Source organism: Carica papaya, chromosome 5 (genome assembly GCF_054855325.1).
Source record: "Carica papaya isolate Zhongbai chromosome 5, ASM5485532v1, whole genome shotgun sequence".
Lineage (NCBI taxonomy): Eukaryota > Viridiplantae > Streptophyta > Magnoliopsida > Brassicales > Caricaceae > Carica > Carica papaya.
In genome coordinates this window covers 2,181,264-2,197,286 of record NC_142313.1, presented here as the reverse complement: position 1 = coordinate 2,197,286, position 16,023 = coordinate 2,181,264, and the positions used below count along the sequence as shown (strand labels likewise).

The 16,023-nt window shown below is 41.0% G+C and overlaps 1 protein-coding gene across 1 annotated transcript; it reads left to right on the top strand.

Moving 5' to 3' along the window:
• On the top strand, positions 1-16,023 carry LOC110821315 (zinc finger (CCCH type) helicase family protein). The gene is given in 15 exon segments (XM_088219783.1): positions 1-64; positions 7,190-7,279; positions 8,094-8,271; positions 9,724-9,897; positions 10,320-10,467; positions 11,129-11,443; positions 12,494-12,640; positions 12,763-12,943; positions 13,253-13,434; positions 13,469-13,541; positions 13,667-13,707; positions 13,709-13,963; positions 14,209-14,403; positions 14,589-15,116; positions 15,612-16,023. Coding segments are annotated over 15 exon segments (2,796 nt in total). The 3' UTR covers positions 15,837-16,023.

Below are 16,023 nucleotides of genomic sequence, written 5' to 3'. Positions count from 1 at the left end.
ATGGCGTCGCAGTCTGCGAGTTCTTCATCTGGTCCGTTGAATGCTTCTCCACCTTCGTCCTACGACTCTTCGTGTAACGGCCCCGGAAATTTAAAATGAAATATGTGTATTAAAAATGTCAATGCAGAAGCGAAGTCAATATTCGATTAACATCCCTTACACTAAAACTAAAAACGTGCTCAAAATATAAAAGATCAAACTAACAAAAAGAGAAATTCGAAAGTAAAAGCTATGAATGTGACTATGGAGTCTCTAGGCGTCCCATTCGTCGTCTTCTTGCGGAACGGGCTCGGGAACAATGTCTTCCTGATCTGAAATGATTAAATAAGGAATGAGCTACACTAGCCCAGTAAGAACATCACGATATCTCACCGTCACGGAGGTAAAGGTGGGTAGAAAACACAAAAAGACCAATGGAGCATAATTTACAATAAACTCATTTATCAGCAATAAAACCTTTACCATTCACTTACCTTGGTGAAATTCATAAAACAATATACGAAAGTAATAACATTATCATCATCATGAAATCATATAAACTATATAATATAATACTTATCACGTCTTTGCAATTCAATCATTACACAATCAATTTTCCTCATTCACCAGCCTACTAGTATCCATGAGGATCCATAGGGGTCCCGCTACCCGTTACCCATAATACTTGTAATCAGATTCCAGGGCCGTCCCCATACCCCGTCCGGTATGGGCGCCAAAACTATAAACCTCAATACCCCGTCCGGTATGAGGGTGAAACGGGCCGTCCACATACCCCGTCCGGTATGGGCGCCAAAACACATTAGATCTCCATACCCCGTCCGGTATGAGAGACAACAATCCCGGTAGGGTCCCCTACGGACCCGGTCCGTCCACCATCTCCCAGGATATCTAGTCAAGCTGAGCACATCATACAATTATCAATCTACACAATCTTTCATTCTCCTTTTCCTCAGTCAGCATCATCAATTCACATTTAAATAAGCAAAATAGTAATTTATGCCAAACAGACAACATACAGCATCGGTATCTCAGTCATTCAACCCATAATCAATAAAACAGTAAAATATGCACACGAAACTATAAAATGAAAACATCAAATCTCATACTGCATTTAAAACTGTAAAACAGGCCAAATCACAGTTAACCGACAAACACACTAGACTCGAACTCCATTAGCGACCTTAAGCAATTTCACACATTTGTTGATTCAAGAAATACCGTTTTATCATTATTGAACTTTAATACCGTGATAAGAAATAGGGTAAGGGGTCCTTACTCGTTTAGGGGTCCGAACACGGCTTCACAGTGCGCCTACAGGCTGCCCCCAAATTTTCCTGAATTTTTTCCGGGGAACTGAAACGCACTAACGGTACCTGCACGTGTTCCAAAAAATTCCAAATTAGGCTCAAGGCCCCTTCTGGCCAATATCGCATTTCTGGCACGGCGGCTCCGCCGTGCTCCGGCGACGGCAGCGGCGGTGATTCGCCTCGGGTTGGCTGTTTCCAGCCGAATTCGACCACACTCGCATTGGTCCCTGCGATAAAACAACCTTACGGCCCTCGGGGGGCCAAAAAATTACGGAAAACCGAAGCTTACCGGCGGCGGTGCTCTCGGGTGCGGCGGCTCTCCGGCGAGGTTCGTGTTTTGGTGATTCGGCTCCGGTCAACCTGTAGAGAAAAGAATGGTGATCATGGTGATATAAAAATTGCATCAAACGGAGGCCGGGAAGGGCCTCATCGGAGGCAAAAACCGAGGAGGGGCGCGGCGGCGCCGTTGGGTTTCGGCCGTGTTTTTCTGCCGTTTGGCCCGGATTTTGGCTCCGATTTGGCCACAGGGAAAATCAACGTGAAAAAACGAGTCGGGGGTATGAAATTTACCTTGATCGGCCGTCAGAAATCTCCCCGGTGCGGCGGCGGGTGGCGGCGGCCGGCTTCTGGTTCGTCTTCTCCGGCGAGGGCAGGCGGTTAGGGTTTTGTGGTCTGGTGTGGGGGTTCTATTTATACCCTTTTGCCTTTTGATCTTAGCCGTCCATTTTGATTTAATTTGGGCCGTCCGTTTTTTATTGAATCTTGGCCGTCCGTGCGATTGCATTTGGGCCGTCCGTGCGCACGCTTGATCTGGGCCGTCTGTGCGCACGCTTGATCTGGGCCGTCCGATCGCGCGTATGCGGATCGCCAACGTGGCCCGTCCCCGGTCGACGTGGTTTTGCCACGTGGCAGGTCCTGGTTGGCCAGGACTGCTGACTGGGTCTGCTGACGTGGCTGCTGACGTGGCGCTCCTTTTTTTTTTGCATTCTTTCCGGGCGTTACAACTCTCCCCCCCTTAAAGAAATTTAGTCCCCAAATTTGCCTCTTACTCTTGATCGAAAAGATGGGGATATTGGGCCCTAAATTCTGATTCCAGTTCCCAAGTAGCCTCCCTAGGCGTGTGGTTCTGCCACACGACCTTTACAAATGATATTTCCCGGTTGCGGAGTATTCATCTCTGATACCGACTGGTACTTCTTCATAAGACAAGTCCTCTTGGAGTGGAAGCGGTTCATGAGCCAAGACATGAGAAGGGTCCGGGTTGTACTTGCGTAGCATGGACACGTGAAACACGTTATGAACCCGGGAGAGCTCAGGAGGCAGTGCAAGTCTGTAGGCAGTGGTACCAATCTTGTCTAAGATTTCAAAGGGTCCAATATATCTGGGGTTTAATTTTCCCCTCCTGCCGAACCTACTAATCCCCTTGAAATGAGTGATCTTGAGAAACACCCGGTCGCCTTTCTCAAAAGCTAGGTCTCTCCTCCGGGTATCTGCATAACTCTTATGTCTACTCTGCGCTATCTGAATGTTCTTCTTGATTTTAACTATCTTGGACGTGGTCTCCTCTACCAACTCCGGGTCGAACAATCTTCTATCGCCCACTTCCTCCCAACAAATCGATGACTTGCACGGGCGCCCGTATAGCGCCTCATATGGGGCCATGCCGATGCTTGCTTGGTAGCTGTTGTTGTAGGCAAATTCTACCAGGGGTAGATGGTCGTCCCAATGGCCCCCGGAGTCAAGGACACAAGCTTGGAGCATATCCTCAAGCGTACGAATTGTCCTCTCTGATTGTCCATCAGTTTGGGGGTGGAAGGCAGTACTAAGAGACAGTTTTGTTCCCATAGCTTGCTGGAAACTATTCAAAAACCGAGAAGTGAATCTGGGGTCCCTGTCGGATACCACTGTCACTGGGACTCCATGCAGTCTGACTATCTCCCGGATATACATTCTTGCCAACTTGTCCAAAGAATCAGTCATTCTGATGGCCAGGAAGTGGGAAGACTTAGTGAGTCGGTCAACAATTACCCATATAGCATCATGTCTTGATCGTGCCTTGGGTAGTCCCGATACGAAGTCCATGGCGATATGTTCCCTTCCACTCTGGAATCGGTAAGGGCTGAAGTAACCCACCTGGGCGTTGATGTTCTACTTTGACCTGCTGACACACCAAGCACTTAGATATAAAGTCGGCTATATCTCTCTTCATCCCACTCCACCAGAAACGAGGCCGCATGGTTTGGTACATTTTTGTACTCCCTGGATGCATGGCAAACCTTGAACTATGGGACTCCGTCATGATGTCTCTTCTTAACTCACTGTCGTCTGGGACACACACTCTGTCCTTGAAATGAATCAATCCGTCGGCAGAGAGCTGGAATTCTGAACTCACTCCCTGTTCTGCATCCTTCTTGCGGATTACCAGGGCGGGGTCGACTGACTGGGCTTCCTTGCAAAGGTAACCCCGACACCCCATGGGGAAACACTGTGTCTAATGAAACCATTGTCTTGTAGCTCAGTGATCTGTTTTCTTAGTTCTTCCATCTCGATGCGATTCATTCGGTAAGGAGCAACCGAGATGGGCTGGGTACCTAGCTGTAAGTCTATGGTGAACTCAACCTCTTTGTCCGCGGGTAGACCGGACAGTTCATCCAGAAATACGTCTGGAAAGTGTCGGACTACCGGAATCTCTTGGATACAAATTCTTTCTTGGGTTTACCTAGTTAGAGAAAATACAAGATTAAGGCACTGGGAATTAAGACAACTTGCCATTAGGAGAAATCAGCACTGAATAATTTTATTAACTTGTAAATGGCTCCTCGTTAGGAGGATTAAATACAATCTTTTTGTTAAAGCAGTCTATGGTGGCGTGATACGCCGCTAGCCAATCCATTCCTAGGATTACATCAAAATCCCCCGTGTCTGACCCTATCAGGTCTACTCTCAGTTTTCTATCTGTTATCTCCACGGCACATGCCCTGTAGATAACCTCTCCTAGCAATATCTCCCCCCCCAGCGGTAGATACAAGCAATAATGAATCAAGTCTATCAGGTGCTACACAAATTTTGGAAGCAATAACATGTAAAACAAAAGAATGTGATGCACCAGTGTCAAACAAAACATGAGCAATGTGGCCAGAGATAGTATACATACCATGTACTACATCCGGGTCTGCGTCGGCATCCTTCTGGGTAAGGTTGTAAACTCTACCCTGGATTGGAGGCCTTCTCTGATTTTGGTTCCTAGGGCATTCCCTTGCATAGTGCTGGGCACTGCCGCATATGCAACAGGTGTTGTAGAGACGATAGCAGGATCGGTCCCCGTGATCCCTGCCGTAGTGTTGGCAGATCTTCCCACGTGCTGCCCCCGTGGCCTGAGGAGGGGCCTGGATGGCGGGTCTGGGCCTCTTACTGGATTGGACAGGCATGGTAGGTGCTGGCCTGCGGAGCGGGGCTGAGGGTCGGGAACTTCCCGCTAGCTGAGGATGGGTGTCGAAACTCCTTTCTATGATCTGCGCCTTTGCCAGGACTGCTAAATATGTCTCAAGCTCCATTACCAGTAAGTGCTGTCTGATCTCCGGACGGAGACCCCACTGGAATTTCCTAGCCTTTCGGCCCTCATCCATCAGTGTCTCCGGGGCATGTCGGCCCAGCTCCACGAACTTACGGGCATACTCCGACACTGTCATGTTTCCCTGTACTAATTGAGCAAACTCCATTTCCTTTAGGTGTTGGATGTGTTTAGGGAGATACTCCGCGTGGAAGGCCGCTAAGAACTGCTCCCAAGTAGTTGGTGTAGGCAGGGTGGCCCGCTTGAGCTCCCACCAGCGTACTGCTTCCCCTACCAGCATGTAGGAGGCAATGGCAGCCCTCTGCTCAGGAACTACTCTCAAGGTCTCGAAAGCTCTCTCAGTCTTTGCCAGCCAGTATTGGGCCTCTTCAAAAGAGGATCCCCCTGCAAAAGTAGAAGGGTTCAGCCTTCTGTACCTCTCTATGAAGCCGAGGTCGATCAAGGAAGGAGCGGGGTCCCGAGGTAGAGGGACTGGGGCCGGCTGAGGGTGAACTGGGGGACCCTGTGGTGGCACATGCTGATGTGGTGAGGGTACTGGAATGTGCTGTGGCGGCGCCTACTGGTACCGTGGCTGTGGTACCGGGTCGTACCGCGGCTGTGGTGCCGGGTGGTACTGTGGAGGAACAGGCTCCTGCCGGGGTGGCTTGGGATCAGCCTGCTGTAGCGGGGGCTCAATCTGCGCTAGCGGAGGAGGTCCGAGTAACTCCTTTCTCTCCTCTTGCCTTTGCTGGGCAGCTACGAAAGCCTCCACCATCTCAAATACTCTGTCTAAATCCTCCCGAACCGAATTATCTTGGGCCGCTCGGTTTAGTGGGGGTCTTCCTCTCCTCATTTCTGTGTACTCATTTTCACAAGGAATGGTTGAGTAACGATCAATTGGTGAGTATTTCTCTAAGGTACTATTGTGTAAGGGATGAGTCCGAGGAAATGCGGCTCTGATACCAACTGTAACGGCCCCGGAAATTTAAAATGAAATATGTGTATTAAAAATGTCAATGCGGAAGCGAAATCAAAATTCGATTAACATCCCTTACACTAAAACCAAAAACGTGCTCAAAATATAAAAGATCAAACTAACTAAAAGAGAAATTCGAAAGTAAAAGCTATGAATATGACTATGGAGTCTCTAGGCGTCCCCTTCGTCGTCTTCTTACGGAACGGGCTCGGGAACAATGTCTTCCTGATCTGAAATGATTAAATAAGGAATGAGTTACACTAGCCCAGTAAGGACATCACGATATCTCACCATCACGGAGGTAAAGGTGGGTAGAAAACACAAAAAGATCAATGAAGCATAATTTACAATAAACTCATTTATCAGCAATAAAACCTTTACCATTCACTTATCCCGGTGAAATTCATAAAACAATATACGAAAGCAATAATATTATCATTATCATGAAATCATATAAACTATGTAACATAATACTTATCACGTCTTTGCAATTCAATCATTACACAATCACTTTTCCTCATTCACTGGCCTGACTAGATATCCTGGGAGATGGTGGACGGACCGGGTCCGTAGGGGACCCTACCGGGATTGTGGTCTCTCATATCGGACGGGGTATGGAGATCTAATGTGTTTTGGCACCCATACCGGACGGGGTATGGGGACGGCCCGTTTCACCCTCATACCGGACGGGGTATTGAGGTTTATAGTTTTGGCGCCCATACCGGACGGGGTATGGGGACGGCCCTGGAATCTGATTACAAGTATTAAGGGTAACGGGTAGCGGGACCCATATGGATCCCCATGGATACTAGTAGGCTGGTGAATGAGGAAAAGTGATTGTGTAATGATTGAATTGCAAAGACGTGATAAGTATTATGTTACATAGTTTATATGATTTCATGATTATGATAATGTTATTGCTTTCGTATATTGTTTTATGAATTTCACCGGGGTAAGTGAATGGTAAAGGTTTTATTGCTGATAAATGAGTTTATTGTAAATTATGCTCCATTGGTCTTTTTGTGTTTTCTACCCACCTTTACCTCCGTGACGGTGAGATATCGTGATATCCTTACTGGGCTAGTGTAGCTCATTCCTTATTTAATCATTTCAGATCAGGAAGACATTGTTCCCGAGCCCGTTCCGCAAGAAGACGACGAAGGGGACGCCTAGAGACTCCATAGTTATATTCATAGCTTTTACTTTCGAATTTCTCTTTTAGTTAGTTTGATCTTTTATATTTTGAGCACGTTTTTGGTTTTAGCGTAAGGGATGTTAATCGAATTTTGACTTCGCTTCCGCATTGACATTTTTAATACACATATTTCATTTTAAATTTCCGGGGCCGTTACACTTCGTCTCTTCCAGTCATGGCTCTCAGGAATAAGATCGTCGAGAAAATCCTCGAGAATCGCGTGACTCTCATTATCGGCGAGACTGGTTGCGGTACGGCTTTGTTGTTTATTCATTTGCTTGGTTTTTGGTTCTTGTATCATTGATCAGGGTAATATCGTGTTTGTTTGAGTAATCTAATCCGTCTCATTTCTCCATTTCGATTGTGGCTTAAGCTGTATCTCTTGCATGCTAAGAAAGCGGGTGATTGCTTAGTTTTGGCTGCAACACCCTGTTTGGTTGCAAAGAAATATATGGGAGGTTTGGTTGCAACACCCTGTAGTTTTCTGCTTGGTTGCTTGATCGTTGAGAACCATGGAAAATGTTAATCATCCTATTTTCTGACATGGTATACTGGGGTGACGAACAACCAACGAAAAGAAAACGTTAAAGACTGAATTTAAAATGTTATACTACCTGTATGAGAGTTTTTAGGTTGCAGCTTCTTATCTTATTCTCGTTTGAACTTGAAAGAAAATTATATACAAATGTACAGAGGGCAGGCACAATTTGAGGGAGATATATTAAACCCAAATCCCCAAAGCAACTGCTAGAAGGCCAGGGAGAACTTGGTAGTGTGATTCTTTTGAATATCCTTGTGGGCCTTTTCATCTTCAGTGGGAAAGATTATTATGTTAGGTTTAAGAAGTGCAAAGATTTTAAGAACTGATGCATTTTCCTCTTGCTTTGGGTTTGAGGATGAGAAAATGCTATCTCAAACATGGTGGATCGCTGTTTGGTCTTTTCCAATTGTTCTTTTGTTTTTAATACTAATGAATGTTACCAACTGTCAACTTGAAACTAAGGGGTATTAGCAGCCATTACCAGCTGCTGCTCTTTTCTAATTGTCTATTTTTTTCCTTTGAAGGTAAGAGCTCTCAAGTTCCTCAATTTCTCTTGGAAGAAAACATGGTACCAGTTTTATGCACGCAGCCAAGAAGATTTGCTGTTGTAGCTGTTGCTAAGATGGTTGCTAAATCTCGCAACTGCGAACTGGGTGAAGAAATTGGATATCACATAGGTTATTCAAAGGTTTTATCAACAAGGTAGTCTTACTACTTCCTTTAAGCACTTGAACTTGTCTCATAAGTCAAGAGTTTTGGAACTTGAAAACAATTTTTTGAAACTGTTCGAAGGTTTTATGGAAAAAGAAGAAGAGCAGACAGTGAGTTAAACGACGTTTCTAGTGCGAATATATCTAGTATAATTTTTTCTAACCGGAAAGGAAAATTGTGATGTTATTATTATTTTTCTCGAAATGGTTTCTTTTCGAGAGTACTTCCAGTTACAGCATCTTTTCTTTCCTGAGGATGTCCAATTATTTATTAAAACAAAAGGTGTACAGAACAAGCAACAAATATATATTGCTTCAGATTCTCCATTATGTAGTTTCCTCTTCTAAATTCCTTCTTTTGGCTATGTGTTTATGGATTCAGTCTTCAGACTTTAGATTACAGATGGTAAAATTTGACCTTACCCAACTAAACTAAAATTATTTCTGAAAACTCACGTTGATGGGTGAATTCTATAACTTGGAAGTAAAATTATTCATTTCAACCCAGTTACTTGTTATCCAAACAACTTGAGGTTTTAGAAGAAATGAGAAACCTAAAGATTTGATACTTGAATAACTTGTTTTTTTTGGTAAAACCCCTGTAATGGAGGCCTATCTGAGATCCAAATAGTCCAAATTTGAAACATTGCAAAACCTGGAGAGCCTTAAAGATGACTATAGTTGAACTCCAAGCTTGGAACCTGTTATCCATATATGATTGAATCATACCATCATATCCACCTGGGAAAGAAATAGGAACCTGAAAAGTTCTTGAGCTAAAACAATTGTAAATTAAAATAAGTTGAAACTAATCCTGGGTTCCTTAATCAACATATGATTGAACTATAGCATCATACCCAGCTGGGAAAGAAATAAAAACCTGCAGTTTTTGAATTTGAATAATTGAGAAGATAAAATAACTTGCACATCGATACCAGATGCTTGATGCCTAGAAAGAACTAGAAAAATGAACTGAAATCGAAATAATTTATGATCTAAAAAATTTGAGAACCAGATGATTTTGATACCTCAAATGTTCTGAAATATGAATTTAAGGAACCTGACATGAGCCTTCTCAATTGCCACTCTACCCAAGATCTTTCTTCGGAAGGAGGAAATTGGAAATATTGAACCTAGAATGAGTTAAAATTGCTTTAAAGCACTACCTATGATACATATTCTTGAACAAGGAGGAGGATCTCCTCCAGATTTCGTCTTTCGGATTAGTTCCTCATATTTGATCATAGCTCGGTGATGGACAAACATCTACACGTTAACATATTCATCATTCCTTGAAAAAATATTAGAACCTTTAAACAATAAAATAGAACAAGACATTTTAGTCTATGATGTTCTCATTTTTCCTGGTTTATTGATGGCATTCTTGTCTCTCATTTCTTTATAATGATATTTTGCAAATCCTACATTTTTATAATATTTGCAGATCAAAGATTGTTTTCAAAACTGCTGGAGTTTTACTCGAGGAAATGCGAGACAAAGGGTTGGAGGCACTGGACTACAAGGTTATTGTTCTTGATGAAGTGCATGAAAGATCTGTGGAGTCCGATCTTGTTCTTGTCTGCGTAAAGCAGCTTCTGCTGAAAAATAATAACCTGAGGTTAGCTTTTTCTTCCCCTAAATATTCTGATTTTTAAAAAAGATTTAAAATGCTTTATTAAATTTTAATAGTTTTATTTAAGGAAAAGTGTACTTCAATACTTTCTGGTTTAGTTTTTTTCAATTTCAATAACTCTTAATTCTTTCTTCGAATTTTGCATATGTGTTATCACTTTATATAGCACTATTGTTTATTAGAGGATATTGGCACATGTTTGTGCAAATTAGAAAACAATCCAAAATATAAAAGAACATAACTTAGAGAAGTGATCAAAAAGACAAACTACAAGTACGTGAGAAAAAAACAACAGTTAATGGAAGTGAAAATAACTAAAAACAAGACTTGTGGTTTGCCCTATTATTTAATAATATATATTTTTGCTATAAAAAGAAAATGATAGTACATTTAATTTTCTCTTTCAGGTTAGTATTAATGTCTGCAACTGCGGATATATCAAAATATAGGGATTACTTCAGGCAGCTTGGTAGGGGTGAAAGAGTTGAGGTTCTTGCAATCCCTAGCACAAGCCAAAGAGTAGTGTTTCAGCGAGAAGTGTTCTATATTGAGCAGGTTAAGTGTTCTACCTTACGAAGTTGTTAAAAGATCCCTGGCTTAGTCATTATCTTTTTCGTTTATAGTTCAATTCGAACAATTTTATTGGTCTCAACATAATGTTTTCCAGCATAATGTTTCACTTCATAATTTTTTAACTTGAGATGGTTATTTTAGAATGATCATCTTTCTTTTGGTTAAAAACTGAGCAATAGCCCATTTCTTGTCTTAGGTGACTCCCTGCAAGGCTTCAATTAAACATTTCTTTATCAATAAGAATTCTTTGTTAATGTTTGCAGTTCAAGGATGAGGAAACTTATCACGTAGTTTATGTAAGCTTCTATATTTTTGAAGCAGTCTAGGAAGGATATTGGGTGTGAAATTGGTATAATGTATAAACCCGGCTTGTAACTGAAGAAAACATTAAACCTGTTTCTAGAATGAACAACTAGATGATCTTGTTAAATATTTTATACAGTAAGACTTATGGTACCCTCTTGGTAAGACCATGGCTCCCTCTTGGTGCCTTACTATCATCTTTCTTCTGATAACAAGACCATTTACTCTCCCGTACATACTGCAGTAGGCATGTAAGTTACATCATGATTTTCAGTTGCATTTGAGCTTCTAATACCCGAGACATTCCTTTCGAGAATGAATGTTGCTATTCTTGGAACAGGTAACCAAACTTCTTGGAACAAGTTCAGGAGCATCATCATCAACAAATCATTCTGGGTCCTTCACTTCCATGGTTGATGCTAAAATTAAGCCTCAAGAACACAAGCTTATTCATGACCTTGTCTTGCACATCAATAGAAATGAGCCAGATATAGAGAAGAGCATTTTGATTTTCCTCCCAACATACTATTCCCTGGTGCAGCAGTGGAATCTGTTGAAGCCATTTCATAAATTGTTTAAGGTTCACATCTTGCACCGCAGTTTTGATACTGAGCAAGCTCTGAATGCTATGAAACTCTGCCAATTCCGTCGAAAGGTACCCCTTAACTACTTCTATGTCCTTAAGGTTTTCTTATAATAACTCTATCTTAGCAAAGTTTTTTTCAGTAGGAAAAAAGAGTTATAGTAACATGGTACCAAGGAAGTGCAATCCAAATATAAAACAACTTAATAAAGCTGTCAACATGTCAATAGGATCACGTAGGTCCTCACCAGAATTAAGAAGATGGCCCTTAATTCAAAAAAAAAAAAAAAAAGAGCAAAGTGTCTGGAACCACACATCTTTAAACCTGTCAAAATTAGTTTCTATACTGTCAAATGTCCTCTTATTCTTTTCCTTCTAAATTACCCTAGTCAAGAGGATGAGTGATAACATCTTATTATGCTATCTTTCTGATGCTTCTCGAAGATCAGATTTCATCCTCAACTGAACCAGCCATCACCCAGGTTACAGCCAAAAGGCTATAAGCAACTGTCTCTCATCAAAAAGAAAGAGGGCACTGAATAAGGAGATGGTTAGGTGACTTGACTGCCTTCTTACAAAAAAAAAACCATTCATAAGTGTCTTTCCTCTTTTTATCGGGCTGTCTAGGCCTCTAGGATGAGAATGCTTCCTCCAAGCCAAAAAAAAAAAGCGACTTTGAGAGAGGAATTTATCTTCCAAATCTGCTTCCAGTGGAAATTCTCTTTGTCCATAGCAATGTTCATATTAAGATAGGACATTAGGGGGAGAGTGGTAGATCTCATACTTGAGTGGAAACATTAATCAATCATGGAAATCTGAGCAAACACATCTAGTCAAGTTGATGGTGATGTACTGTGTTTAAAAGAGAAATAACTGATTCAGATGATCTTTAGTTATGATCCTGTTCTGTAGGGAAACATAAGTTTTTGTTGAGTTCTCAGCAGTATTTCTTCTTTCATAAGACACAATATTCTGCTTCCAATACTGCAAGTCTCTCTTTTTTTTTAAATAACTCAATACTGCAAATCTAGTTAGGGACAAATACATTTATGATGATGCCACTTCTATAATTAACCCTTCCATCAGTTGTGGTTATCTACTGAGAAATGCTAGTTTGCACAGGTAATATTGGCCACAAATATTGCAGAATCTTCTGTGACAATACCCAAGGTAGCCTTTGTCATCGATTCATGTCGATCTTTACAAATACGGTGGGATCCTGAAAGAAAATGTGACTCTAGCCAACTTGTTTGGGTTTCTAAATCTCAGGTATTCTTTTTTCTCTTTTTTTTTTTCTTTTTTGGGTAGGAAATCTAAGGTATTCATGGAAGTTTACTGACTGATTTGGATAATATCTCCTTTTGATTTCTTAATTCAAAATCTTGTGGTAGGCTGAGCAACGTAAAGGGAGGACGGGACGAACATGCGATGGTCAGATTTATCGACTGGTTACAAGATCATTTTTCAGCCAACTTGAGAATTATGAGCGTCCAGCTATACTAAGGTTGTCATTGAGACAACAAGTGCTTCAGATTTGTTGTTCTGAATCACGAGCCATTAATGATCCCAAAGGTAAAGTATTAAGAATTATGATTTTATCATTAATTTTGCTGCTCTTAGTTGTCATTGGAACAGGTTTTTATGGTATCAAATTTTGCAATTTGTAACCAGTAACAATGATAATCAAGTGTTATAACTTTTCCAGTGCTGAACCCTGTGAATCTTCCTTTAAGATGTGAAGTACAAGTTAAATTATTATATTAGAGATTTTTCAAGAAAAAGATTTTTATATTAGGAAACTTATACATTCATTAGAAAATTGCAGACTCACATTACTGAAAGTTGAATAAGGTAGCAATTTTAAGTTCTTTTTCAATGCAGTTCTGTTGCAGAAGGCTCTGGATCCACCAGAACGTAAAATTGTTGAAGAGGCACTCAATTTACTTGTTGACATGCATGCGTTGGAGAAAACACATCCAAGGGGCCGGTATGAGCCTACGTTCTATGGACGGTTGCTTGCCAGTTTCCGGATATCCTTTGATGCTTCTATGATTGTAGCTAAATTTGGATGACATAAACGCTGCAATGTCACTGCTGCCGAGGGTTGAAGAACAGTGGTGCTCTTTCCATCATCTCGTGCAGTCATCACTACACAATGTCTCTGAAATGTGTATGCCTCTGCAACATATAATTATGCTGCATTATTTTTTCCATCTCAATTGAGCAGTGTAAATAATGTCTCTGTTCTCCTCTTTTTTTCTACTTCTCTCTTATGCACTTTCTTCCTTGCTTCAGATGAAGATGTCCTACGCCATCTGCACCAGTTCCGGCCCAATTTTTTTGGGTTCAAGTGTTAGTCTGCCAACATACTTCCATCCTTATGAATTTGCGCATACTTGCATGGTTGAGTACAAGGCAAGTGGAGAAACATATGAACTTGCTGAGGATGATGACCGCCCAGATTCATCTTTGGACAATGGGAACTGCATAGCTTCACCATTTGTTGGTCACCACCAGTTCCAGCTCAATGTTGTTACTGCAAAGTTTACAGATATTATCAAAGAGGTATTTGCCATCAGAGTTTTTGTTTTTTAATCTCTTCTTAAAGAAAAAGACACGTCATTGGATTATGATTAGGTTAGCACCAATCAAGAATCTCCAAAAGTATTGGAAGAATTCTGGTTGCTTGTTTGTTGGAAACATTTCTTGATATTACTTCAGAAAAATTGAAATACTTTTAAATAGATGACTGATTGGATACTAAGAAAGAACTACAGGATATCTCTCTCGTCTGTCTTATCCTCGTATTGATTCTCTTGGTGGTTGGACTTCAACAGATAAAAATTCAATGTATGCGAAAAATGCATGATGACAAGCTCGGAGCTACTAGTCGTGATGGTTCTCATCCCAATGAAGAGGCTTCTCTATGCATATATTTTGCAAAAGGATCTTGCAACATGGGTAATAATTGTGCATTTTCTCATTCACTTGAAGCAAAAAGGCCAATATGCAAATTCTTTCTCTCTTTACAGGTACTTTGCACTGTCACTCTAATTTCTTTTAGTATATTCAAGAGCTTATTTTTTGGCTGATACAATGGCTTCCGTAATTATCTTTTTGACTGTTTGGTCTTTTAAACAATTTGAAACTTTTTATCTTAGTTGTTTTTCAAAATGCTATAATACATTCCTGGACTAAAATAAGGTGTGATATTCAGGGATGCAAAAATGGGAGTTCATGTTCCTTTCTGCACGATGTGCATCAATTGGCATCATCAAGTCAGCGAATTGCATGCCTGCCAGAAGATGACCGTGCCAATCCTGCTTCTTTTCTGCAATTATTACCCACAGCTTCTGATGGATGTATTCTTTTGTTGGATGACAATGATATGCGCTTCACCTTAAGTCTTATTCCACACATTGATCCGCATAAAATAATCTCGACAACGCGTTTATCAACGACATCCATATATGATACTTTACTGACAGGTGTTATAACTCTGTGGGGGATGCCTCATCCATGTCACCCCATCATTTCCAATGTAGGGAAACGCCTCTTCCTATGGAGTGGAATTAAGTGTGTGCTTTGGTTTCCTGATCTCGAGGAGTATAGCGAAGATTTGTATAGACAGAAAAATTTAGTGAAGAACTTTTTTGAGTATATGGCAATCCGAATACTGGGTGATTCTCTATATGAAGTGCGAGTTATTGTCACAATGAACAACATCCAATTTTCACAAATGCAGGTAATTTCTTTGTCTCTGGAAAGTATTCATGTTCCATTCTTGGCACTGCTTGCAGTTGAAGTATCAATAGAATTATTAACAGGGATTTAGTGCATAGCCGAATGTTACTCTAGGCTTGTTTGGGTTCATTTTCCAGAACAATATGAAAGTTAAATGGTCTTTTCCTAACTGTATCATATATAGCCTGATGATACTCCCTGCATAAAGGAATAAATACACTCTTATTTGTATAACAGTTTATATTTATCACTAGTATTATATCTCTCCATTACCAAGATTCTACAATAAGACTATACAACCTGAGTTTTGTTAGATCAGAAATCCAACATGCTCATGTAGATTAGAACTCTACATGCTCATTTCTTGAGTTATTGCAGATAACCATATGGTTTGATGAATATTATCTTACACTATCTTTTCATACTCGACCGCTGCATATTTTGTAAGATCTTACGATTTCGAAGCTTTTCTAAAACAATCTTTTATCGTCTCCAGGTGAAAATGCTGGCTCGAGACTGCTTCTTCTTCCTCACGAAATCATTTCCTTTTGATGTAACAACTTTCCCTGACGTGATGTATGAAAGCACCCTTAAAAAACCGATGATTGAATCAAGGGCCATCTCGTACGTTTTCGACTTGCGACCACCGACAGACATCCAGTTTGGCGACTATGCCTCTGTGCTTCACAGCATTCTGAAGAATCCTCCGGATTGGGTTTAAAATCATTGCTTACATTTAGCATCTTGATTATAAATATTGAAATAATTGGTCTAGCTTTTGCTATTGAACCTTGGAAGTTTAGAAGAACTATGCAGGAACATGGCTAATGTGACTCTAGTTATGCCAGTGCTTGAATTTCTGGCAGTTAAAAATGGCCGTGTGAAATAACGGCGTTAGAGCCATACTG